Source organism: Macaca nemestrina, chromosome 20 (genome assembly GCF_043159975.1).
Source record: "Macaca nemestrina isolate mMacNem1 chromosome 20, mMacNem.hap1, whole genome shotgun sequence".
In the NCBI taxonomy this organism is placed as follows: domain Eukaryota; kingdom Metazoa; phylum Chordata; class Mammalia; order Primates; family Cercopithecidae; genus Macaca; species Macaca nemestrina.
This window is the reverse complement of record NC_092144.1, coordinates 50,862,437-50,887,627: the sequence shown is the minus strand read 5'-3', so window position 1 is coordinate 50,887,627 and position 25,191 is coordinate 50,862,437. Positions and strand designations below refer to the sequence as shown.

Sequence of the window (25,191 nt, the reverse complement as noted above, 5' to 3'; positions counted from 1 at the left end):
CCATCCCTGGATTCTGATTTCATCAGCCTCTGCTCCCTTATTCTGAGGACTTTTGGGGTCAAGTGGAGCCTTATCCACTCGGACACCCTGCCTCTTGTGAGGATACACGGACACGAATCCTCCCTTCTACCCACACATGCTCCAGCCAGCCCTCAGGTGTGAATACTGTGCAAGATTCCCCTAAGTGCACACAGAACTTGGCCTGACATAAGACTACAAATCTGATTTTGATGATTCGTTGGGGATAGACTAGAGAAGAGCTTGCGTGAGAGACACCTAGAATGTAAAGCATGCAGCAAACATGTGATCAACGCTTAAAGATCATGCTGAGTTAAACCCATCCTTTCTCCGTCTACACTTTCTTCATTGTCCACCAGAGGGCGGCAGAGTCCCTCCCGGCCTGGAGGCCTCCCCAGGGTCTGCTGGCCTCCCTCAGCTGGACCCACAGCTCCCCCAGGGTTCACCCTCATCAGGATCACCACCTCGACTCACCTCCTCCACGCCCTCCAAGCTCCCCAGACGGACTCTGTCAGCTCCTCCCTACAGCCCCGCAGCAACCCAACTAAAGTCACTCTTTCTGCAGGCAGCTCCTGCCCCTACATCCTCTCCTCCCCAGGGCTCAGCCGAAAGGGCATCTCCCAGGGCAGATCCCTGTGATCCTCAGAGCACATTCACAGCTCTACTCTCATTATCGTTAGTTCCTCAGTCCCACGACGTTCACGGAGCGCCATGCCTTGCTCCAACAGACCCTTCTTGTCTCTCATGTTCCTGCTGTGTCCCACCTCTTCCTTCCTGGGGCCTCTGAGGACCCCGCTTTGCCAAGGGTTTCTGTGCAGCTCCCCATTCCCTCTTGGCACCACCCATGGGGAAGGCGGAGTGACCACAGGACTGTCAGCCAGACAGAGGCTTCCAGGTCAGGTAGAACATGGAAAGGACCTGAGCCACAGCTCATCCAAAAGACAGGGAGAGGGACGGTTTCCCTGAAGCCTTTCCCAAGGACAGCAGACCTCAGAGCCATACACCTCCCTCCACCACAGCCCTCTCTTCCCAGGACACACCAGATGCCTCCCTCCATACCCAGGAGCTGTAGCTCCTCCTGAGACCCCTGGGCCTTGGTTTCTGTGCCTGGGCCAGAGGCCAGGCTGGTGATACTGGAGACAGAGGGCTGGTCTCTCCCCAGTCATCCCCCAGTGAACCCCCTTCTATCCCCCAGAGCCACCTCTGTCACCTTCCTGCTGGGCATCATCCCAGCAGAAACCCAAGGCCCAGCTGGGTTTCTCTGTCACAAGGGAAATAATCCCCCTGGTGTGACAGACCCAAGGCCAGAACACAGCAGAGGTCAGCGCTGGGAAAGATTGGTTGTCCTCCCAGGGGACAGGGGTCCATCAGCCTTGCTTCTCATAGCTTTGTCTGGGGAACTGAATATAGACAAAAGGGAAAGAGGAAGAAGGACAAAAGAGGCAGGAATGAGAGGGGAGGGGACAAAGGACTCCTGAGCAGAGACCCCACCCCTGGACCATGTGATCTTGGAAAGTGCTCCTGTCCTGGGAGGAGGCTCAGCACAGAGGTAGGAAGGACAGCAGAGCTGACAATCACAGCAGCCCTGACAAGAGCGTTCCTGGAGCCCAAGCTCTTCTCCACAGAGGACAAGCAGGCAGCAGAGACCATGGGGTCCCCTTCAGCCTGTCCACACAGAGCATGCATCCCCTGGCAGGGGCTCCTGCTCACAGGTGAGGGGAGGACTTCATGGGAGTGGGTAGGAGGAGGGCCAGAGAGACTGGCTGGGGTCTCCTTGGGGGAACGGGGCTCTGAGAGGGACAAAGGGCTTCTGTTGAAGCATGAATATGGGAGAGGACACCAGAGAGGGACAGGAAACCAGAACAGGAAAATCACATTGAACTGGAATTGGAAAGGGTCAAGAAAATCTCACGTGTTCTCTTTTCCTGGTTAATTGTCACTAGTTGCTACATTTTGAAACATGGTAATAATAACTATATCAAATGACACTTCAAATAAAAACATAACCAGGGCATAAAACATTGTCCCTTGCCACCAACCTCAGACATTGGAAAATAAGCCCCAGGATGTGGAGGGCCTTGGGAACTCTCATGAGCTCATCCACTGGAGCCTGCAGCCTGTCCCAGGCACTGGGGTGCAATCCAGATCACACAAGTCCCTGCCCTCACAGAGCTCACACTCTCATGGGGAGGAAGACAGACAGGCAAAGAGATCTAGGATGTGAAGTCAGGTGTTGACAAGATCCCTAAAGGGAATAGAGCAGGGAAAGGTCAGACAGGGAACACCCAGGGCCTCTAGAGAAGGTGTCAGGGGAGGGGTCTCCCAAGGATGCCCTGATGTGAGCAGGTCCTGCAGTGTGGAGAGAGCCATGCAGATCCCTGGGAAAGAGGATTCCAAACAGGGAAATGTGAAGGTCAGAGATGCTGAAGGAATGGGGTCATGGTGCTTACATTGACCCAGTAGGACACACACACACACACACGCGCACACACACACTCTTCAAGATGGGGGTGGGTGAGGAAACCTGCCTGCTCAGGATCCAGGGCCCCATCTTTCCACCCAATATTGACTGATGCTCTCTTCCCCTCCTAGCCTCACTTCTAACCTTCTGGAACCTGCCCACCAGTGCCCAGACTAACATTGAAGTTGTGCCGTTCAATGTTGCAGAGGGGAAGGAGGTCATTCTGCTAGTCAGTAATGTGTCCCGCAATCTTTATGGCTACAACTGGTACAAAGGGGAAAGGGTGCACGCCAACTATCGAATTATAGGATATGTAATAAACAAAGGGGAAAATGCCCCAGGGCCTGCACACAGTGGTCGAGAGACAATACACCGCAACGGATCCCTGCTGATCCAGAACGTCGGCCTCAGTGACCCAGGAATCTATACCCTACACGTTATAAGCGAAGATCTTGTGACTGAAGAAGTAACCAGGCAATTCTACGTATTCTGTGAGTGATTCCTCCACGACATCTGGGTGCTGGGGGTCAGTTCTACTTCATACACACGGGATTGTCAGGCCTGGGTTGTGCCCGTGTCCCCATCTACACTTTATCCTGTGTCGGGGTTTGGGCATTTAGTGAAGGACACATACGGGGGAGACAAACTTCAACAGATCAGAATCCCTTTCCTGCATCCAGACCCTGCAGATACTTGCTGCAAAGGAAGGACAGTCTGATGGGGGGCGGGGGACTCAGCAGGAGGGGATCAGTCCCAACCAAGATTCTGTGCTCTCCCCCTGAAAAAGACCCTGGAGAACCGGGTCAGAGCCTGGCCTGAGGGGTCCCCTGGAATCCTCACAGAGAAGCTCAGCCCTGGAAGCACAAGTCCCAGATCCCTGTCCCAGGGCTCTTGACTCCAGGTGACCCTAAGGAACCTGTGCCAGGGCTGGGTTGTGGCCTCCTGGGTTGAACTGACTGAGAGCAAGGATTTGAGCTGTTTGAGGATCATGGCTCACGGAGCTGGTCACCAGCCTGGTCAACCCCAGGGCCTCATCTGGGCAAGGACAGAGCCTCATCCTTCACCTGAGACTCAGCCTGGAAAGGACAGATGAACAGGATTACTAGGACCTCAGCCCCCTGGATGAGGAACTTAAGAGAGGTCCTAGGGGAGTCAGTGTCCTCAGGGGGAGAAAGGGAAGAAGAAAGATTCTGCTTTAAGTTCCTTGTACACCAGGAATCAGGTCCAAATAACCCACTCCTGGGGGCAAACAATCAGAGATGCTGCTTATTTGGGCAGCTCTTCTTTTTTTTTTTTTTTTTTTTTTTTTTTTGAGACGGAGTCTCGCTCTGTCGCCCAGCCCAGGCTGGAGTGCAGTGGCGCGATCTCGGCTCACTGCAAGCTCCGCCTCCCGGGTTCACGCCATTCTCCTGCCTCAGCCTCCCGAGTAGCTGGGACTACAGGCGCCCACAACCGCGCCCGGCTAATTTTTTGTATTTTTAGTAGAGACGGGGTTTCACCGTGGTCTCGATCTCCTGACCTTATGATCCGCCCGCCTCGGCCTCCCAAAGTGCTGGGATTACAGGCGTGAGCCACCGCGCCCGGCCTTGGGCAGCTCTTCTACGCAGGGCTCTCGTCCAGGTAATCGTGATTATTTCAAGGTGAATTCACAGACAACAAGGCAAGCCAGAGACCATTTACGCTTTATCTCATTTTGTTAAAGGAAACTGAGGCAGAAGGAAATACAGCCACTGAGGCAGGCTTTCACAGACTGGACAGACACATCAGAATCCCCAGGTCTGTGTCTGTAGCTACAGAGCTTCCTTCCTAGGCATCCATGCCAGAAGTGGGAGATTCCGGTCTGGAGAGTGAGGAACAAATGGAGGATTAGTTTTTACTTAGAACTGAATCTCCTGCCTCAACTATCAGAGTCAGTGCTGGGAATGTCCAGGCCTCTCCCTTAGATTTACACTCCTACCCGCCCTGGACCTGAAATCCTGTGCTTCCTGATGTGTTGGTGTCACTTCCACAGGAGGATAAAGGAAAGGACTTTGCTTTCTTTCCCCACTCACACCCTGCCCAAGCCAGGGCCCAACGTGAGACACAGTAGTTCTCTCATGAAGGAGGCAGGGAATGAATGGAGGAATGCATGATCCATAATCTCTTCAGAGACTGGAACCTGATGCAGGATCCTAGGAGGCTCTGGCACCTGTTCCCTGTCCCTCCAAGGGGCTGAGGCCCATGTTCCACCCCTTTTATCCCCTGCCCCTAAAGCCATCCCAGTGGGAGACTGAGACAGGAGGGTGTCTTGAGCCTAGGAGTTCAAGACCAGCCTGGGCAACATAGCAAGATCCCTGGCTCTTAAAAAACAAAGAAGCAACCCAGGTGTTGATTCTTATGACTGTGTAAATGCTTGGTCATGGGACGGGGATGAGCAACTCCTCTCTTCGCTCTCTACACTGACTCACCAGGGGGCCAGAGGCAGGACAGGTGTGCAGTCCCCAAAGCCCATAGGTTCATTCCACCCATTTTACTACCAACTCCATCCTCGTCTTGCTGCGGGGCTTAGGTCCTCCAGTCATTCCCGGGACCTCCTCCAGGTGCAGCGGGCCAGGTGTGTGCTGTCTGATGGGTTTGCTCCCCATTCCACATACACCTGTGTCCTCATGATGACACTATCATCATAAGGTGGGGTCCCTTGGAATGGGAACTGCACCAGCCCCGTCTCACTTAGACTCTGTCTAGTTTGGATGAATTTGATCAAACTCTAGTTGTGTTTCCTTAGGTTGAGAGAAAAGGAAGAAAGTATTTCTCATGCCTGTGTTGGGCTTTCCTCCGTTTTGCTGGCTCTGCACAGGAGAGCTGGGGACAGGGAGCTCTTTGTAACTTTCCTAATATAACATACATCTCTTTTCCTAATTTGCCTTCATTTTTCTTTTTTTTTTTTTTTTTTTTTTTTTTTTTTTTTTTTTTTTTTTTTTTTTTTTGAGACGGAGTCTCACGCTGTTGCCCAGGCTGGAGTGCAGTGGCGCGATCTCAGCTCACTGCAAGCTCCGCCTCCTGGGTTCACGCCATTCTCCTGCCTCAGCCTCCTGAGTGGCTGGGACTACAGGCGCCTGCCACCACGCCCGGCTAATTTTTTGTATTTTTAGTAGAGACGGGGTTTCACTGTGGTCTCGATCTCCTGACCTTGTGATCCGCCCGCCTCGGCCTCCCAAAGTGCTGGGATTACAGGCTTGAGCCACCGCGCCCGGCCTTGCCTTCATTTTTCTTGTTATGTCATTGAGAATCCTCAGATTTTCAGCCAGCCCCTGCTTGCCTCACTCACCCTTTATCTTCTTTTGGACTCTGCTGTGCTTTCCTGGCGGTCACTAGCTCTTGTCAGTCACCATCAAACACCCGGGCACTATCAAACACCTGCCCCACCTGGAGGCCCTGCAGTCTGAGTACTAAACTCACCTCTAGACTTTTTCCTGGTTTCCTCTGCTATGTCTCCTCAAACACCCATTGTTATCATCACCCGTCTCTGGGATACCCTTGAAAAAAAAAGGCTCAGAGAAACACGCCATGGCTGGGTGGTATAGGAGTGTTCAGCTGGAAGGAACTCAGCTCCTGCACATTCCAGGTGAGGACCCCAAAAGGCCAGGTAGGCAGTCATCAGGAAAGGACCAGGAGAGGCACCAGGGGCTGTGACTCATGGTCCTGGGTATGTCCATGACCCAAAGCTGCTGCACAATTTACACTTGAGAAAGTCTGTGCTTCTCTAAGACAAATCAGGCAGCCTCACAGTCTCTGAGCTCTCAGATCATTGTGCACCTGTCTTGTGATACACACACCTGCCATGGGCTTTTAAGGACTTGAGTGGGCTTAGAGGTGGGAGATGCGAACTCTGATTGAAAGATACCTATAGGGAAACCAAGGGTGCCACACAAGGCAATCTTCTCTCTGTTATCTGCACAGCGGAGCCACCAAAGCCCTCCATCTCCAGCAACACCTTCAATCCGGTGGAGAACAAGGATATTGTGGCTTTAACCTGTCAACCTGAAACTCAGGACACAACCTACCTGTGGTGGGTAAACAATCAGAGCCTCCAGGTCAGTCCCAGGCGGCTGCTCTCTGTTGACAACAGGACCCTCGTTCTACTGAGCATCACAACGAATGACAAAGGACCCTATGAATGTGAAATACAGAACCCAGTGGGTGCCAGGCGCAGTGACCCAGTCACCCTGAATGTCCGCCGTGAGTATCTTCTGTTCCTCTGTGGCCCAGGCTGCCAGCCCAAATCCACGCAGCCAGAGGCCAGGCCTCTCAGTCCCTCTCGGGTCCAAGTACACAGACCCTCACTTCTAGTCACCCAGGCTGGCCATGACTTCCAGCCCCAAGCAAGCCTGGGCAGACCCAGCCTTGACCAAGAGTATGAGAGGAGGGGCTGCTCCTGCCCTGGGAGGCTCAGGGTCCACAGCCTGTGATGGGAGAAACAAGCGAATGTCTCAGGCTCTGCCTCAGTGAACACAGTCGGGGTTTGGTTGGGACTTCAGTACTGTGATTTGGGTAAGGGGGATACTGCGGCCCTTCCACAGACCAGGAGCTTCCGCTTCCCTCTAAGGACATCACTTATGGCTTTATTCTCTTTGCTCCAGGAGGCTCGGACACCCCTGCCATTTCTACCCCAGACATATCTTACCAGTTAGGAGCAAACCTCAGGCTCTTCATCCCACCCACACAGTATTTTTGGCTGAGTGATGGAAAGCTTCTGCAACACATGCAAGAGCTCTTTATCCCCAAAGCACTGCAAAGAATAGTGTATCCTATACCTGCCATGCCCACACATTGGCCACTGGCCACAATAGGACCACAGCCAAGATGATCACAGTCTGTGGTACATCGACCCCTGGACCATTGGCATCGTATTTTGAGGTGGGATCTCTCTGGTGTTAAGGAAGAGCTGAAGAAAATTTTCTTTTCCAGCCTGTGTCCCAAGGGCACAAGCAGATCCCAAATTCTCCCCTCTGAGCCCTCTCACCGTGTCTCTGTAGACCCTCCTCCCTGTGCTTCAGTAATTTCTCATGGCTGATTACGGATCCAGCCTGGAATGTGGGGAGGGGGCTCCCTCAGCCCCAAAGCCCCATGTAGTGGAAGGAGCTTCACAGAGGGGAAAGCAGGAAGGGTCCTTAAGGGTTCTCTCGGCCATCAATACGTCCCTTTTTGTCACCAATTTGCGTTCTTTTGCCTAATTCATGATCTACAAGGAACAAGGAGGCTTTGAAACAGGCTCACACTTTTTCCCCAGATGAGAGGAGGAAGCCCCCTTGGATGAGGGAGGAGCAGCTCAGACTCTGCTCCCTGCTCTGCTCTTGGCTCACCTGGTGACTGGCCCTGCCCTGACTCCACCTGGGGTGGGACCTGGGTGTGTGGAGAAGGTGCTTGGGTGACCTGTCCTGAATCTGGCTAAATTGAGCTGCCAATAAAAGGCAGAGCCTCTCCTGGGTTAGGCTTCAGGGAACTGGGAGGAGAGGGAGCCCCGGGGCAGACTCTTGAGCTATGGCCTGGCTCTGAAGTCACTGGCTTTATGAGGCTGTGGACACAGCATAGAGCACAGCTAGTGATGAACATTTGGAGAAATAGGGAGATTTAGCCACTGGGGCTCTGCATGGGAGGAAAGGGGCAGGGCCACAAGATGTGTATTTATAGCGAGGGCAAGAGTACCAGCCACTATATATTCATAAAGGTGAAACCCTCATAACCTGAAATTTACCATATTAGCCATTTTACATGTACGGTTTAGGGCTGGGCGCAGGGGCTCACGCATGTAATTCCAGCACTTTGAGAGGTTGAGGTGGGTGGCTCGCTTGTGCTGAGGAGTTCAATACCAGCCTGCACAACATGGTGAAACCCTGTCTTCACAAAAAATTAGCAAAACATGGTGGCACATGACCTGTGGTTCCAACTACTTGGTAGGCTGAGGCGGGAGGACCACTTCAGCCCAGAATGTTGAGGCTGCAGTGAGCCTTGATTGTGCCACTGAATTCCAGCCTCAGTAACAGAGCGAGACCCTGTCTCCAAAAAGTATGGTTTAGTGATACCAATTATATTTATACTGCTGTGCAACCATCACCGCTATCCATTTCCAGAACTTTTTCAACTTACCATACTAAACCTCTGCACTCAATAAACAATAACTCTCCACTCCTTCTAACCCTAGTCCCTGGTAGCCATTATTCTACTTTCTGTCTTCCTGTAATTGACTATTTTATTAATAAGTACCTCACATCAATAGACTTACACAAAATTTGTCCTTTTGTGTCTGGCCACATTTCACTTAGCATAGTGTCTTCAAGGTTCATTCACGTTGTAGTATGTATCAGAATTTGAGTCTCATGACTGTGTAAATGCTTGGCATTTTATTTTATTTTATTACTTGTTAAGATTGGATGAGTTTCCATTGTGTGAATATATTTCATTTTGCCTCTTGACTTATCATTCAGTGTACTTTTGGGCTGTTTCCACATTTTGGCTATTGTGAGTAATGCTGCTATCAACGTGGGTGTATGAATATCTTTTCAAATCCCTACTTTCAGTTATTTTGGGCATATGACCAGCAGTGGAATTGCTGCATCAAATGGTAATGCTTTGCTTAATTTTTTTGAGAAACGGCTTTGCCATTTTCCACTGTGCCTGCACCATTTCACACTCCCATCAGCAATGCACAAGAGTCCCAATTTTCCTACCTCCTCAAAACACATGTTTTGTGTTTTCTTTTCTTTCTTTTTTTATTAAATCCTAATGTGTGTGTGGTGGTGTGTCATTGTGGTTTTGATTTGCATATCTCTAAGTATTAGTGATGTTGAGGATCTTTGTGTGGGCTTATTGGCCATTTGTATATCTTACTTGGAGAAATCTCTGTTTTAGTCCTTTTCCCATTTTTAAATTGGGTTTTTGGAATTTTGTTGTTGAGTTATATTAGTTCTTTATATATTCTGAGAATTAATCCCATATCAGATATGTGATTTGCAAGATTTTTCTCCCATTCCATGGGTTGCCTTTTCACTTTCTCGATAACGTCCTTTGATATAGAAAAGATCTTACTTTTTATGAAGTCAAATTTATCTATTTTTTTTTGTTGCCTGTGCTTTGGGTGTCATAGCCAAGAAATCATTGTGAAATCCAATGTCATGAAATTTTCCCCTATGTTTTCTTCTAAGAGTTTTACAGGTTTAGCTCTTACATTTAGGTCTTTGATTCATTTTGGGTTAAGTTTTGTATATGGTGTTAGGTAAAGATTCAATTCATTCTTGTTCATGGATATCCAGCTTTCCCAATATCATTTGTTGAAAAGACAACTCTTTCCCTATTGAATGACCTTGGTACTCTTGTCAAAAATAATTTGACCATATATGCAAGCATTTGTTTCTGGGCTCTCCATTCTATTCCATTCATTTCTATGTCTTCCTTTATGCCAGTACCACACTGTGTTGATTACTGTGGCTTTGTAGCAAATGCTGAAATCAGGAAGTGTGAGTCTTCCAGCTTCATTCTTTCCTATTGTTTGACTATTTAGAGTACTGATATTCCATATGAATTTTAGGATACATTTTTCTATTTCTGCAAAAAATGCCACTGGGATTCTGGTAGGGATTGCATTAATATTGTCATCTTAATGATATTAGATCTTCCACTATGAAAATGGAATTTCTTTCCATTTATTAATATATTCTTTAATTTCTTTTGGCAACGTTTTATCATTTTCAGCTTACAAGTTTTTCACCTCCTTGGTTAAGTTTGTTCCTAAGAACTTTATTCTTTTTGATGGTAATGTGAATCAATTCTTTTCTTAATTTCTTTTCAGATTGTTCATTGTAAGTACATAGGAATACAACTGTTTTTTGGCTGGACGCGATGGCTTACACCTGTAATCCCAGCACTTTGGGAGGCTGAGGTCGTCAGATCATTTAGGGTCAGACGTTCGAGACCAGTCTGACCAACATGGTGAAACCCCGTCTCTATTAAAAATACAAAACAAAACAAACAAACAAAATTAGCCAGATGTGGTGGCACATGCCTGTAATTTCAACTACTTGGGAGGCTGAGGCAGGAGAATCATTTGAACTGGGGAGGCAGAGGTTGCAGTGAGCCGAGATCGTGCCACTGCACTTCAGCTTGGGCGATAAAATGAGACTCTGTCTCAAAAACAAAACAAAACAAAACAAAAGACAGAGGAAAAAAAGAAAAAAGAAATACGGCTGATTTCAACTGATTTTTGCTTGTTGATTTAGTACCTGCAGTTATACTGAATCTGTTTATTAGTTCTAAAATTTTGTTTTAATCTTTAGGGTTTTCCACACGCAAGTTCCTGTCATCTACAAACAGAGTTCATTTTACTTCTCTCTGATTTGGATGTCATTTCTTTCTTCTTGCCTACTTGCTCTTACTAGAACTTCCAATACTACATGGAATAGAAGTGGCAAAAGTAGGCATTCTTGTCTTGTTTTTTGTCTTAGAGGGAAAGCTTTCAGTTTTTCTTCCTGGAGTATGATGTTAGTGTTGGGCTTTTCAGATATTGGCTTTATTATGTTGAGGTTGTTTCCTTGTTTTTACAATCTGAGTGTGTTTATTATGATAGAATGTTGAACTTTGTCAAATTCTTTTATTGGTTCAGTCTCCCTAGTAGTTATTAGTCTATTCAGATTTTCTGTTTCTTCATGGTTCCATTTAGAAGGTTTTATGTTTCTAGGAATTTATTTTATCCAGGTTCTCTAACTTGTTGGCACATAATTATTCATAATACTCATAACACTTACTATTTCTGTAAAATTGGTAGTAATCACTTTCATTTCTGATTTGAGTAATTTCTATCTTCTCATTTTTTTTTCTTAGTTGATCTAATTAAAGGTTGTGAATTTTGTTGAACTTTTTTGAAGAACCACCTTTTGGTTTCATTGCTCTTCTCTACTGTTTTTCTAGTCCACTCGAAACTTTATTATTTCCTTCATTAGCTATCTTTGGGTTTCATTTGTTTTTCTCATATATCCTTACGTTGTGAAGTCAAGTTGTTGATTTGAGATCTTTCTTCTTTTTAAATGTAAGTATTTATAGTTATACATTTCTTGCACAAGATTCTTAACTTCTATGAGCCTTAGATTCCACAATTGAAAATTGCAATAAGGTGCCTGCTTCACAGTACTGTTTTGAAGATTTAATGTAATGATCAATGAAACATTCAGCAAAGTGCCACATGCAGAAGAAGTGTTTCATAAATGTTAGCTACTGTTAAAGCTACCATTATTATTAGCCTTGAAGTCAGGTAGTCTTAGAGTCAAATCCTAGATCCACCTGTCACTAGCTGTATGACATTGGGTAAGTTTTTTCACCACTCTAAGCCACCTCTGTTTTCTACCTGACACTGTTATTTTACAGCTCAAATGAGATACATGTAAATAATTTAACATAGGGACTGACACATAGGAAGTACCCCTCAACAGTAGCTAATATTAGCGATTATTAATCATCGGTCTGAGTTGACTGATGACTGATGAGAAATTAAGCCCAAATTATTGCAACAGAAATAAAGAAGAAACAGAGGCAGAAGGTATTATATATACATTATATATATATTCACATATATACACACATATATACGTATACATATACATGGGAGAAAGAGGCATTTACACAAAAAATCCACTTGGATATGGTTACTGATTGATATGGGAGAGGGAAAAGAACAGAGTTAAATATGAAGTCTCAAGCCTGGTATGTGAGTTTTCATTCAGTGAGATGCAGCCAAGATGGGATTAGACACACAATATAATTTTGAGAGAAAAACACCTGTGAGGGAAAGTGGGTTGGGAGGGGGAGGAACCTGGGAGAGTCCTCAGATCATGATGCAGATGTGATTCCTGTGGAGGAGAAAGAGAAAAAAAAGAAAGTTTTAGATTGCAGTGCAGTTCTAAGAGAGTTTGTGCAAGACTGTTGGGAATTCTTCAAGCCCATCACCCTTCAGAGCAAAACAGAGTCTTACAGAACTTGACTTGCTTTCACACACCTGCTGGGAGCCTGTGGGAAGCGAGGTCTCTGTGCAAAGGAGGTGGTGAATTCAGAATGCACTAACTGCCACAACTGAGACACGAAGAAAAAAAATGCAACCATGAAAAAGTGGGAAGTTTTAATGACATACAAGATTAGCAGTCAGTCTTTCTCAAATTTCAAAGCCTTCAAAAATATCTGAGTGTAAAAAGGTCAGGATAGAATAGACAGAAGACTGGTCATCAACCTGGAAACCTGGTGAGATGAAAAACCTGAAAGAATTTAGTTGGCAAATCATCTCCCAGCAACCTTCCCACAGAAATAATGTATTCCTTGAAGGAACAAATAGAAACGACTTCATGCTGAGAGTTGGTTCCTGGGGTACCCCACTGTAAAATAAGATCACCTTCATTCCTTCTCTTTCTTTCCATGACAGATGAATCAGTACCAGGAAGTTCTCCTGACCTCTCAGCTGGGACCGCTGTCAGCATCATGATTGGAGTACTGGCTGGGATGGCTCTGATATAGCAGACCTGGTGTAGTTTCTGCATTTCAGGAAGAGTGGCAGATATTATGACCTCTCTTCTTATCCTATTTCCTGCAGGACTGACTGCCGTGCTTGGGAGAGGGAAAGGACTTCTTCACCTGTATCTGGGACTAGATCTCCTCCTCCTCCCATTACACTCCTGCTTCTCAGCACTCATTCCTGCAGGTCTCTTTTTCCCTGGTCTTCATTCTTCCTGTACTCCGCTGTAACTTGGACATGACTACTTCCAGCCTCTGCTCATTTGTTTCCCCAGTTCAATACACTGTGAAAGCTTCTTGGTCCTTTTTAAAACATCTTTCACTTGTGCTTTTCTCTCCACCTCAACAACTGCTTGAAGTCCTGCTTGACTTCTTGTCTCCAGTCTTTGAATGCTTCCTAGCATATGACTGCTTCATTACCTTCCTAAAATCACCTACTCAAGAACCTGCAGGGGCCTACTATCTCCTATTAGATAAGTTCACTTTTCTTCTCTTCACGAATCCTTTTTACTTCCTTTACCACTACTCCCGAGTATAATTTCTCCATCCTAATTAGATCTGTCTTCCTATACATCCCTGCCCCTCTGCCCCATATACACATAGAATTCTTAGTTCCAATGTTATGCCTAAAAATGAGGTAACCTTCCTCCACCACCTGCACTGTGGAGTTACCCACACCCTTCGTCACAAGCAACCTCTGACCTTGTGGAGGACAAAGACTGTAGCATGAATATGTGAACCTGAGAGGAAACAACCTAAGTGTGGCTGAGAATCTTTTCCTGATAACCAATTCATGCGTTTATGAAAGATGCAGAATTGAAGAAGACAAGGTCCTTACTCCTGGGAATATAAAGCCTAAGACAGAAGATAAGACAAATGGCCAGGTGCATTGGCTCACAACCGTCATTCCAGTGCTTTGGGAAGCTGAGGTGGGAGGATTCTCTGAGCCCAGGAGTTCAAGGTTACAGTGAGCTGTGATTGTGCCTCTGCACTCCAACCTGGGCAACAGAGCAAGACCCTGTCTCCAGAAAATAAGATATGAAAAAGAACTGTAATACCAAAATAGAAAAAGATAAATTCCATGAGAAGAAAGAGAAATCTAATGGGAAATATGGCTACACACTGAAATCACTAGGAAAGAACAACTGATTCCCAGGCTCCACTCATACATTTTGATTTAATGGTCTAGAGTGGGACCAAGGCATTGTTATTTAAGCTTTCCCACATGCTACTAATGTGCAGACAGGATGCAGAAACCCTGCTCTTATAGGGAGAACTTGGGCTTAAATCAATGGTTTGTAGCTAGGGTTATATATCAAAATTACCTCTGGCTTTTTCAACATACATAAGCTTATACATTGTTGGTCATGTCTGTTAATGGGCGATGCCCTGAACTCAGTAATCCAGTTGAGAAACAGAAGCGAAATGGAAATTCACCTTATTTGATTTGTTAAATTATATGGAAAACACTGTCAAATGACGTGATGCCAAACCTTCTGTAAGTTATATTTGCGGGTATGTTATTGATGTGAATGTTTCAAAAATTACATGAGATTTCTAGAAATCTAATATGTTATCGGTCATAGTATTACATGCCACAGAACTAACCAAATTTGCTTGCGAGTGGTGTCGTTATCATCAAATCTATCAAATTTGAAGTCCCATCAGATTTTTAACCATTGCCATCTTAAGTCTTTGCCATTCACAGACAGTTGTTTTGACTCTTCTCTAAAAGCATTTGGAAATGGTTACAGTCCAAAACTGCTTCTTTTCCGAGGATATGTATGGATAAGACTCTGACAAGTTGTCTTGAATCCGGGCTTCTGATAACTGTAGAATCATACCGTTGGGCTAAGAATTCCCAAAACTTTAATGAAGAGTCGTCTTCATGAAACTGCCAACCAAGGTCAAGCAGAACAAAAAATTAATTTCATGGGACTAAATGAACTCATGAGGGTAATGTTTTTATGAATTTTTAGTTGAAGTTTTGATGATTCTTTAAATGTTTTGTTTTCCGGATTTGAAGAAACATCTTTCTTTTAAGCTATCTATGTAGCTTACAGAAATTTGGTAAAATACAACTTGTGAACAAAAATTGAAACATTAATTTTTCTCCCTACGTTTTCCATCCAGAATCAGGCAACTGTTCATGGCTGTTCACATTGTTATGAGAATAGTTGTTTTCATAAGTTCGCTAAGAATCTGCTCTGTTTATAACAGGATACATTTTGAAAATACTGGTTATATTACCAAGACTTTGGCTGGGATGCCATATTTGGAAATATACGTAGAATGAACCCATAGGTACTGAGATGCTGCAGGCAAAGTCTGAAGTCAGCCTTGGTTTGGCTTCCTAGTGCTGAGAGGTTTTTAAAAGTTTGATCTGAGATTCCTTATCAAACCTTCCAGCAAAGCAACCTTAAAACGATCCTATGTAGTCAATCGCTATTCTTGCTGTACTTCCTATATAAAGAATCAGACCATGTTTGATGAGGCTCTACCTATTTTGTAAACAGGTTAGTCTTACTCTGATTAACTTTGGTAGAAACAGGGAGAGATGGAGAAAAGTTATGTTCAGAAGAAAAACTGTAATACAACTGTTATTGAATTGTAGCCCTGTATTTTGTTTTCAAGTTTTTATTATCTACTTGTAGACCGGACTGCCTGTTCCTTCAATGTCGTTTTCTCCTGTGGAGCCACTAATTATAAGACCTGCTCTCATCCTGAAGACTTATAAGCTGGAGGTGGACAACTCAATGTAAATTTCAAGGGAAAACCCTCATGCCTGAGATGTGAGCCACTCAGAGCTCACCAAAATGTTCAACACCATAACTAGAGACACTCAAATTGCCAACCAGGACGAGAAGTTGATGACTTCATGCTGTGGACAGTTTTTCCCAAGATGTCGGAACAAGACTTCCCATCGTGATGAGGCTCTTATCCCACTCAATTTTTCCCTGCTTATGCCTGCCTCTTTAATTTGGCAAGATAATGCTGTAACTACAATTTCACCATCAGTGCCTTGTGTAGGTAATTTGACAGAGTGTTGGATCTGTCATGTCATGTCAAACCCAAATCTTTACATGACCTAACGGATCCTTTATTCCACCCAGTGGCTAACTTTAACAACATCCCTAATACAACTGTTTGTTCAAATGTACGGTGGTCCCTTTTAGAGTTAGACCTCTAGACTCACCTGTTCTCACTCACTATTTTAATGTAACCCAGCCATGGGATGCTAGATAATAGAATTGCTCCCTATTAGCTGAACAGTGAGGAGTTTGTGCAGTTGCTGACACTTCTTGTTGCACATGGATAAATACAGCAGGTACTATAGATACTCAGTTGCAAAAATTAACAAACATGCTGCTTGGTTAAAATGGGTAGACTCCTCATGTGGCTCATTCTTTAATCTATTCTATTTTATTTTGTTTGGCTCATGGGGTCTCTACCTATGGATCATACTCCAAACTCTTGGTGTTATCCTCCTGATTGTCACAATATTAGTTACCCTGGTGTGCTGTATTCTCTAAAACCTTTACATGTTTGTAGGCAGTCATTAGTCAAATGTCAAATATTCTCTCCTTGACTGGAATGACAAAAACTCAGATAAATGTGTGATTAGGAGGACATCATAACCTATGAATGATGGAAGTCCAAAATGAGGGTAACTGACAGTAGTGTTAATGCCTTATTTAGTCAAACTCTCATCTAGGTGAGAGCCTAGTGACTCCAGAATGGAGCCTGTCATTCTAAAGGCCACATACTCACACTGAAACATTGAGGAAGCAGGTAGATCTCAGAACAGACAAATTTTTCCTAAAAACAGGACAGTCCAGGCTATGTCAGCACAGTAAGAAAGTCCTTTCTGCTTTAACTCTTAGAAAAAAGTAATATGAAGTATTTTGAAATTAACCAATCAGTTTATTTAAATGAGTTTATTTATATTCTTCTGTTCCTGGATTCCCATTTTACAAAATCCAGTGTTCCACTATTGTATTGCCCAGTGGAAGCTATCACTATATTTTGCAGAATGGAAACTGCCCTGACTCATGAATCACAAATAAAAGCCAATTGGATCTATAATTGATTGTGTTGTAATTTTGTCTTCTGATGCATGTTCACAGCCAGGGACAGCCAGTGGGATCTCTCTGGCTGCATCATTCTCACCCTGACCCTTCCGCCTCCCTCTTTCACTTACAAGGACCCTTCTGACTACACTGAGCCCACCCAGATTATCCAGAATAACCTCCCATCTCAAGACCCTTAACTTCATCTCACCTGCAAAGTCTTTTTTTTTTTTTTTTTTTTGCCAAATAAAGTAGCATGCACAGGTTCCAGCGATTAGGATGTGGATATTTTCAGGAGGCCATTATTCTGCCCAACACAGGTACCTTTTGTAAACTCTACCCACAACAAAAAAAATTGCTTTGCCTTTCTTCTGTATCTCACTTTTCTGTCTGAATCACAAAGAGCACACATTTCGAGGTGAAACACGCCAGCTCTGCTATGAACTGGCTGGATGACCCTGGACTTCACTTCACCCCCTTCAGCCTCTTCTCATCTGCAGCACAAGGGTCACTCTTACTGCATCAGAAAATGACAGTGAATGGATACATTAATATGTGGAAGGCATTAGACACACAGCCTAGTACCTGATGAGCCCTTAGTAAACTTTTCTTTCAGTCTTTTCCTTTTGGCATCCCACATTCTCTCACCCTCACCCATCTTCTCCTTCACCTCCTTTCTCTTCAGTGACTTACGCAATCTAACCTATTTAGCAAAGAAGCCACACAATCCCTTCTCTCACGACTCTGCTGGAATGTTCTGGTCATGCAGTCTGCTATCCACTCAAGGCAGTGGATATTATTTTTATTTTTATGCAGAGGTCTGTTTAAAACAAGAAGTTCTTTTTTTTTTTTTTTTTTTTTTTTTTTGAGACGGGGTCTCGCTCTGTCATACAGGCTGGAGTGCAGTGGCGAGATCTCCACTCACTGCAAGCTCCGCCTCCCGGGTTCACGCCATTCTCTTGGCTCAGCCTCCGGAGTAGCTGGGACTACAAGCGCCCGACACCATGCCCGGCTAATTTTTAGTAGAGACGGGGTTTCACCATGTTAGCCAGGATAATCTCGATCTCCTGAGCTCGTGATCTGCCCGCCTCGGCCTTCCAAAGCGCTGGGATTACAGGCGAGAGCCACCGCACTGGGCCAACAAGAAGTCCTTTTTATGTTCACATAAAATATATACATGCTTTGCCTTAATTTACACATACTAGTCCCACTTCTGCCCTGTTAATTCATACATACACTTCCTTATGTCACTCTTCTTTGGTCTTTCTCTTTATAATTTATGAATAAGGATAGTACAGAGGCAAAAAACACTGACCCAGACCATAAGAGGGGATTTCTTCATTAAGATGAATGCTTTCCTTTAAAAAGATGAATGCTTTCCATTGGCAACATAAATGCTAGTCACAAGGCACCCCTAAAGCCCATTTCTAGACTTGACTTTCAGCAAAATCATTTGATCCTAGGACAAATTCCTAGACTACTAGGAGACAATATTTGTGACAGAAGCCACACCCACTCTGGCTGTTCCTGCTGTTGGGTAAAGGTATTTTTCACAGAATGTTGTGCGTCATGAATATTGCTCAAGATTCCAAATCCAGAAACATATAAAGAGGGCGAGTCCCTGGAATGATCACAAAGGGGAGAAGATTTCAAATCCAGAAACAGTCATAAAACACACCCAGAGTGTGTGGCCTTTGAGCAATGACAGTCCCACTGGCCTCTTTCCATGCCTGTTGGCTTCTGAGTTCCTTCTCAGCACTGCCCCCCAATCCTTCCACTGTGGAGTTTAAGCCCCCTTAACCATCTTCATCTCCAGCTACCTGCGGGGACCCTGACTGGAAGGCACTCTGAATGCTCCGGGTGGCACCTTCGCCTATTTCCATAATTATAATAGCTCACACTGATGCAGCACTCACTATGCACCAGGCACTATCTTAAGGGGTTTTCAGGTAGCTACAGTCCTCATAAAAAATCCTGAGTGTCAGCATCCCCATTTTTACAGATATAAAAAAACTGAGGCAGAGAAGTGAAGTCATGTGATGAGTGTCATTCAACTCCATAATTTAACCTCATCCTCCACTTCATTTGTGCAAAGGACACCCTAGGGCTTCCAAGGTCTCCTGAATGACATTCACCTTCCAGAATAATTTTTGGATTATTTTAGGATTTGATCTACTTTCAGGATTTGATGAACAGCCAGCATTTTGTTTTCGGTCTCACTCTTCACTTATGCACCTGTTTCCTAACACCACACTCACAACTGCACAGCCCTGCATTAAAGATAGCTTTTATGAACCTCCAGTCTCTTCTGGGAAAACACAGGGCGGGCCTGGCTGTCAGTCAAATTACTCACAAAAAGTAACTTTTACTGAATTGTCATCTAGTCACACAGCCAGTCACTGGCCATAAAAAGGGTGCACTAGGGACAGAGGGTGCACTAGGGACATAAAAAGGTGCACTAGGGAGAAGGAAATAGGAGGAGGGTGAGTCCCTGGAATGGTCACAAAGGGGAGAAAATTCCAAAACCCAGAAACAGTCATAAAACATACCCAGAGTGGATGGCTTTGAGCAATGACAGCCTCACCTCTCTCTTTTCATGCTTGGTGGCCTCTGACTTTCCTCTCAGCTGCCCGTCCTGGCCTTGCTTTCTTAGACCAATACTAATGGCCTGGGAACTGGGGCCAGACCAGAGCACACAGTAGTGAGGGTAGGGGAGCTGAAAAGTGGGAAGAGTATCTCACTCATGGAGATCTGACTCACCCATGCACACATCACCTGGGCAGAGAATGGATTAGTGAGGTGCTGTGCAGGACTCATGGTTTAAGGGATTGTACTAAGGAGTTGCATTTCTTTGATCCTGCCTGACTGAGAGCAAACAGGTAGGTTCAGAAGGCATCACAGCTTTTTCCTACGAAGGCATGGGTGTTATTTGAAACCATTGTGCTTCCCTTCTCCCTCTCTTGGGTTACATTTTTCTATCCACTTGTTTACTGAGTTGTGTTCCAGGAAAAACAAATCTCGGTTGAATTTTTTAAAGTCCCAAACATTCAGTTCAGTTCAGTTCAAGGTTGTCTCTCATCTTAGTGATGGCCAGACACAAGACTTTTTAAAAGGCCCTGCAGAAAATTTTGATAAAAGCCTTTGCATCACCCATAACACCTTTGGGGATCACTGAGCAACAAAAATGATGAAGAAGAAATCTGTTATGTGCTGGAGACCTTTGTTTGCACCTCATCTAATGCTCACAACGACCCTTTAAGTAGGTACTATTATCCTTCTATCCCAAGACATCATTAACTAGTATTTTATCTCAGAATTGGTGAAAGGTGGAATCAGAATTCAGACTCACATATTTCTGAATCTAAAGCTTATATTTCAGTCCACACCACTGTACCTCCCAGAATTCAAAGAAACAAAGGATGACGGCTTCTAACAGAAATAACCATACCAGCTTCAGTGAAGAGACAGGGACTGAAATGAGCTTTAAGATGAAGAACAATTTAGGAGGTGAGCAGGCAGGTAGGCATTTTATATGAAGGAGTCAAATAATTGGAAAGTGTTTAGACATGAGAATGTCAAATGTGGGTCAAGTCCTTCCATGTAGATCAAGGAAGTAGATAGGGGTCGTGTTATGGGAGCTTTGAATGAGAACTTAAGAAATTGGAATTTCATCCTATAGATGATAGGAGTCACTGGAAAGCTTTGAGAAGGTAAGTAACATCACAAACAATATTTCCAGGAAGATTACTCTGACAGTATTGGGCAAGATGACTTAGGGAAGTGGTCTTCAACTCTGGGGACTCAGGATTATCTGGAAGTTTTTTCCCCTTTCTTTTTTATAACTTTCATTTTGAAATAATCTTCCACTTCCAAAAATGTTCCAAAAATAGTCAGAGTTCCCATATTCTTTTCATTCAACTTTCCCTAGTATTAACTTTATAGATAACCAGAGTATAATCATCAACATTAGTAAAATGATCACTGACATCTTACAACGAATGAATCTGCAGACCCTATTCAAATCCTCTCTGTCTTCCCACTAATGTCCTTTTTCTGGATCAGGATCCATACAAGAACACACACTGCATCTCATTGTTCTGTCCTTTCAGTCTCCTTCAGTCTGGGACAGTTCCTCAGAATTACTTTTGCCTTCATGACCTTAACATTTTAAAAGAGTATTGGCGAGTTTTTTTGTGGAATGACCGTCAGTTTCAGCTTACCTAATATTTTCTCATGATTAAACTCAGGTTATCCACTTTGGGCAAAAATGCCACAGAGGCAATGCTGCACCTTCTACATCTGTCATATTAAGATGCCCAGAATTTCTTTATCTTTGATTATTGGGAATGTTAACTTTGAGTACTGGGCTAAAGTTCCTTCACTGTAAAATGACTATTTTCCTTGGAAACATTTTTAAATGACCAAATCCCAAGCCACACCATGGGGCAATCAAATTAGACTCTCTTTGAGGAAGGCACAGGCATTGGTATGTTTTAAATTCCCACACGTGGCTCTAACCAGTAGCCACAGTTGAAAACCAACAACTTATTCAGTGAAAATTAGAAACCTAGAAATCAGCTAGGAAACCGTTCCTCAGGCCCCTCTTTTTAAAAATAACATCAAGTTCCAGGCACAAGTAATTATATCTGGACTTCAGTAATTATATCTGAACCCACGGTAGGAGAATGGGAAGGTCAAAAATGATGGGTGAGTAGACTGCTGCTCAATAAAAAGAGAAGGCAGGACATCAAGTAGTGTCCAGCCCTCTTGTCCCATTGTTTCCTTAAACCTCAGAGAAATCTTTGCTGCAGTGAAACAACACACCATATAATTTTACTATCCTAAGCTTTATGTGAGTTCCTAATTGCCACTGACAGGGAGGGAATTATGAAGCATATGATAGAAATGTATGACTGCACATGCAAATATGCACACTTCCAGGTATGATTGAATGAACATCACGGAATCCAGGTCAGAGGTACACAACCTCTCCTAAACAACCTTGTCCTCCCCATCTGGTCTTTTGTCCTTCATCTCTTCTGAAGTAAGAGAGGAAAGACTCTGGTGTAAATTTCACGAAGTAGGAAAGTGAACACAATTTCTATCACCAGGCTTTTTAAGCAAGAGGATACTGTGCTCAACTTCCTTAGAGTTATTATCCTGAGGTTTTCATAAAGAAATGTCAACAATCTCTCCCTTGGAAGAATGTTTAGAAAAACTCTAAAACTCATTTTATCTCATTTCACACCAAAACAATCATCAACACAGAATAATTCTTTGACCAAATATGGGTGTCCAGGCACTATGCACCAGGCACTATCTTAAGGGGTTTTCAGGTAGCTACAGTCCTCATAAAAAATCCTGAGTGTCAGCATCCCCATTTTTACAGATATAAAAAACTGAGGCAGAGAAGTGAAGTCATGTGATGAGTGTCATCCAACTCCATAATTTAACCTCATCCTCCACTTCATTTGTGCAGAGGACATCCTAGGGCTTCCAAGGTCTCCTGAATGACATTCACCTTCCAGAATAATTTTTGGATTATTTTAGGATTTGATCTACTTTCAGGATTTGATGAACAGCCAGCAGTGTTGAAGTGTTCCCTTTTCACCGCATCCACAGCAACATCTATTATTTTTTAATTTTTTGATTATGGCCATTCTTTGGGAGTAAGGTGGCATTGCATCATGGTTTTGACTTGCATTTCCCTGGTTATTAGTAATGTTGAACATTTTTTTCCGTTGGCCATTTGTGTATCTTCTTTTGAGAATTGTCTATTCATGTCCTTAACCCACTTTTTGATGGGATAGTTTGTTTTCTTCCTTCTAATTTGTTTGAGATCCTTGTAGATTCTGGATATTAATCCTTTGTCAGATGCACCGATCGTGAAGATTATCTCTCACTCTGTGGGGTTGTCTGTTTACTCTGCTAACTGTTCCTTTGGCTGTGCAAAGGCTGTTTAGTTAAATTAAGTCCCATCTATCTATCTTTGTTTTTGTTGCTTTTGCTTTTGGGTTCTTGGTCATAAAATGTTTGACTAAGCCAATGTCTAGAAGGGCTTTTCTGATGTTATCTTCAAGAATTTTTGTAGTGTCAGGTCTTAGATTTAAGTAATGATCCATCTTGAGTTGATTTTTGTATAAGGTGAGAGATGAGAATCATTTCATTCTCCTACATGTGGCTTGCCAATTATCCCAGCACCATTTATTGAATAAGGTGTCTTTTCTTCACTTTATGTTTTTGCTTGCTTTGTCAAAGATCAGTTTGCTGTAAGTATTTGGGTTTATTTCTGGGTTCTCTATTCTGTCCATTGGTCTATGTGTCTACTTTTATACCAGTACAGTGCTGTTTTAGTGACTATGGCCTTATAGTATAGCTTGAAATCAGGTAATGTGATGCCACCAGATTTCTTCTTTTTGCTTAGTCTTGCTTTGGTTATGTGGGCTCTTTTTTGGTTCCATATGAATTTTCAGGTTGTTTTTTCTAGTTCTATGAAAAATGATGGTGGTATTTTGATGGTGATATGGTTTGGCTCTGTGTCCCCACCCAAATGCCATCCTGAATTGTACTCCCATAATTCCCACGTGTTGTGGGAGGCACCCAGTGGGGGACAGTTTCTCCCATACTGTTCTTGTGGTAGTGAATAAGTCTCATGAGACCTGATGGTTTGATAAGGGGAAACCCGTTTCACTTGGCTCTCATTCTCTTTTTGCCTGCTGCCATCCACACAAGGTGTGACTTGCTTCTCCTTGACTTCTGCCATGATTCTGAGGCTTCCCCAGCCATGTGGAACTGAGTCCAGCTAAATCTCTCTTTTGTAAATTGTCAAGTCTCAGGTATGTTTTATTAGCAGCATGAAAACTGGCAAATACAGTAAATTGGTACCAGTAGAGTAGAGTAAGGCACTGCTGAAAAGATAGCTAAAAATGTGGAAGCAACTTTGGAACTGGGTGACAGATAGGGATTGGAACAGTTTGGAAGGCTCAGAAGAAGACAGGAAAATGTGGAAAAGTTTGGAACTTCCTAGAGACTTGTTGAATATCTTTGCCCAGAATGCTGATAGCAATATGGACAATAAAGTCCAGGCTGAGGTGGTGTCAGATGGAAATGAGGAACTCAATGTGAAATGGAGCAAATGTGACCCTTGTTATGCTTTAGCAAAGAGACTGGCAGCATTTTGCCCCTACCACAGAGATTTGTAGAACTTAGAACTTGAGAGAGATTATTTAAGGTGTCTGGTGAAAGAAATTTCTAATCAGCAAAGCATTCAAGAGGTGACTTGGATGCTATTAAAAGGCATTCAGTTTTATAAGGGAAGCAGAGCATGAAAGTTCAGAAAATTTGCAACCTGACAATGTGACAGAAAAGAAAATCCTGGCCGGTCACAGTGGCTCACGCCTGTAATCCCAGCACTTTGAGAGGCTGAAGCAGGTGGATCACGAGGTCAGGAGTTTGAGACCAGCCTGGCCAACACAGTGAAACCCCACCTCTACTAAAAATACAAAAATTAGCTGGGCCTGGTGGTGAGCACCTGTAGTCCCAGCTACTCAGGAGTCTGAGGCAGGAGAATCACTTGAACCTGGGAGGCAGAGGTTGTGGTAAGCCGAGATCATGTCACTGCACTGCACTCCAGCCTGGGCAACAGAGTGAGACTGTTTCAAAAAAAAAAAAAAAAGAAAAGAAAAGAAAGAAAAGAAAAGAAAATCCCGTTTTCTGAAGAGAAATTCAAGCTGGCTGAAGAAATTTGAATAAGTAATGAGAAATCAAATGGTAATCCCCAAGACAATGGGGAAAATGTCTTCAGGGCATGTCAGAGGTCTTCATGGTAGCTCCTCCCATCACAGGCCTAGCCTAGGAGGAAACAGTGGTTTCATGGACTGGACCCAGGGTCCCTGTGCTGTGTGCAGCTTAGGGACTTGGTGCCCTACATCCCAGCCGCTCCAGCCATGGCTGAAAGGGGCCAATGTAGAGCTCAGACTATGACTTCAAAGAGTGAAAACCTCAAGCCTTGGCAGCTTCCATGTGTGTTGAGCCTGCAAGAGCACAGAAGTCAAGAATCGAGGTTTGGGAACCTCCATCTAGATTTCAGAGGATGTATCAAATGTATGCCTAGAT

General features: G+C 44.2%; 1 protein-coding gene across 2 annotated transcripts; it reads left to right on the top strand.

The window, feature by feature from the left end:
- Nucleotides 1-1,548: 1,548 nt before the first annotated feature.
- LOC105495286 (CEA cell adhesion molecule 7) lies at nucleotides 1,549-17,092 on the top strand. Of its 2 annotated transcripts, none has more exons than XM_011764639.3 (4): nucleotides 1,549-1,730; nucleotides 2,611-2,970; nucleotides 6,419-6,697; nucleotides 12,918-15,754. In XM_011764639.3, exons 1-4 carry the CDS (start codon nucleotides 1,667-1,669, stop codon nucleotides 13,007-13,009), a joined length of 795 nt encoding a protein of 264 aa, XP_011762941.2. In that variant the 5' UTR covers nucleotides 1,549-1,666; the 3' UTR covers nucleotides 13,010-15,754. The 2 variants fall into 2 exon arrangements, with proteins under 2 accessions (XP_011762941.2, XP_011762942.2); XM_011764640.3 differs by having other exon boundaries at nucleotides 1,550-1,730; nucleotides 15,661-17,092.
- The last annotated feature ends 8,099 nt before the right edge of the window (nucleotides 17,093-25,191 follow it).

Bases quoted from the DNA above. Each gene is read 5' to 3' on its own strand.
- LOC105495286 (XM_011764639.3), top strand. From the start codon at position 1,667: ATGGGGTCCCCTTCAGCCTGTCCACACAGAGCATGCATCCCCTGGCAG. The intron at 1,731-2,610 runs GTGAGGGGAGGA...TTCCCCTCCTAG, and splicing joins GCAGGGGCTCCTGCTCACAG to CCTCACTTCTAACCTTCTGG. The intron at 6,698-12,917 runs GTGAGTATCTTC...TTTCCATGACAG, and splicing joins AGTCACCCTGAATGTCCGCC to ATGAATCAGTACCAGGAAGT.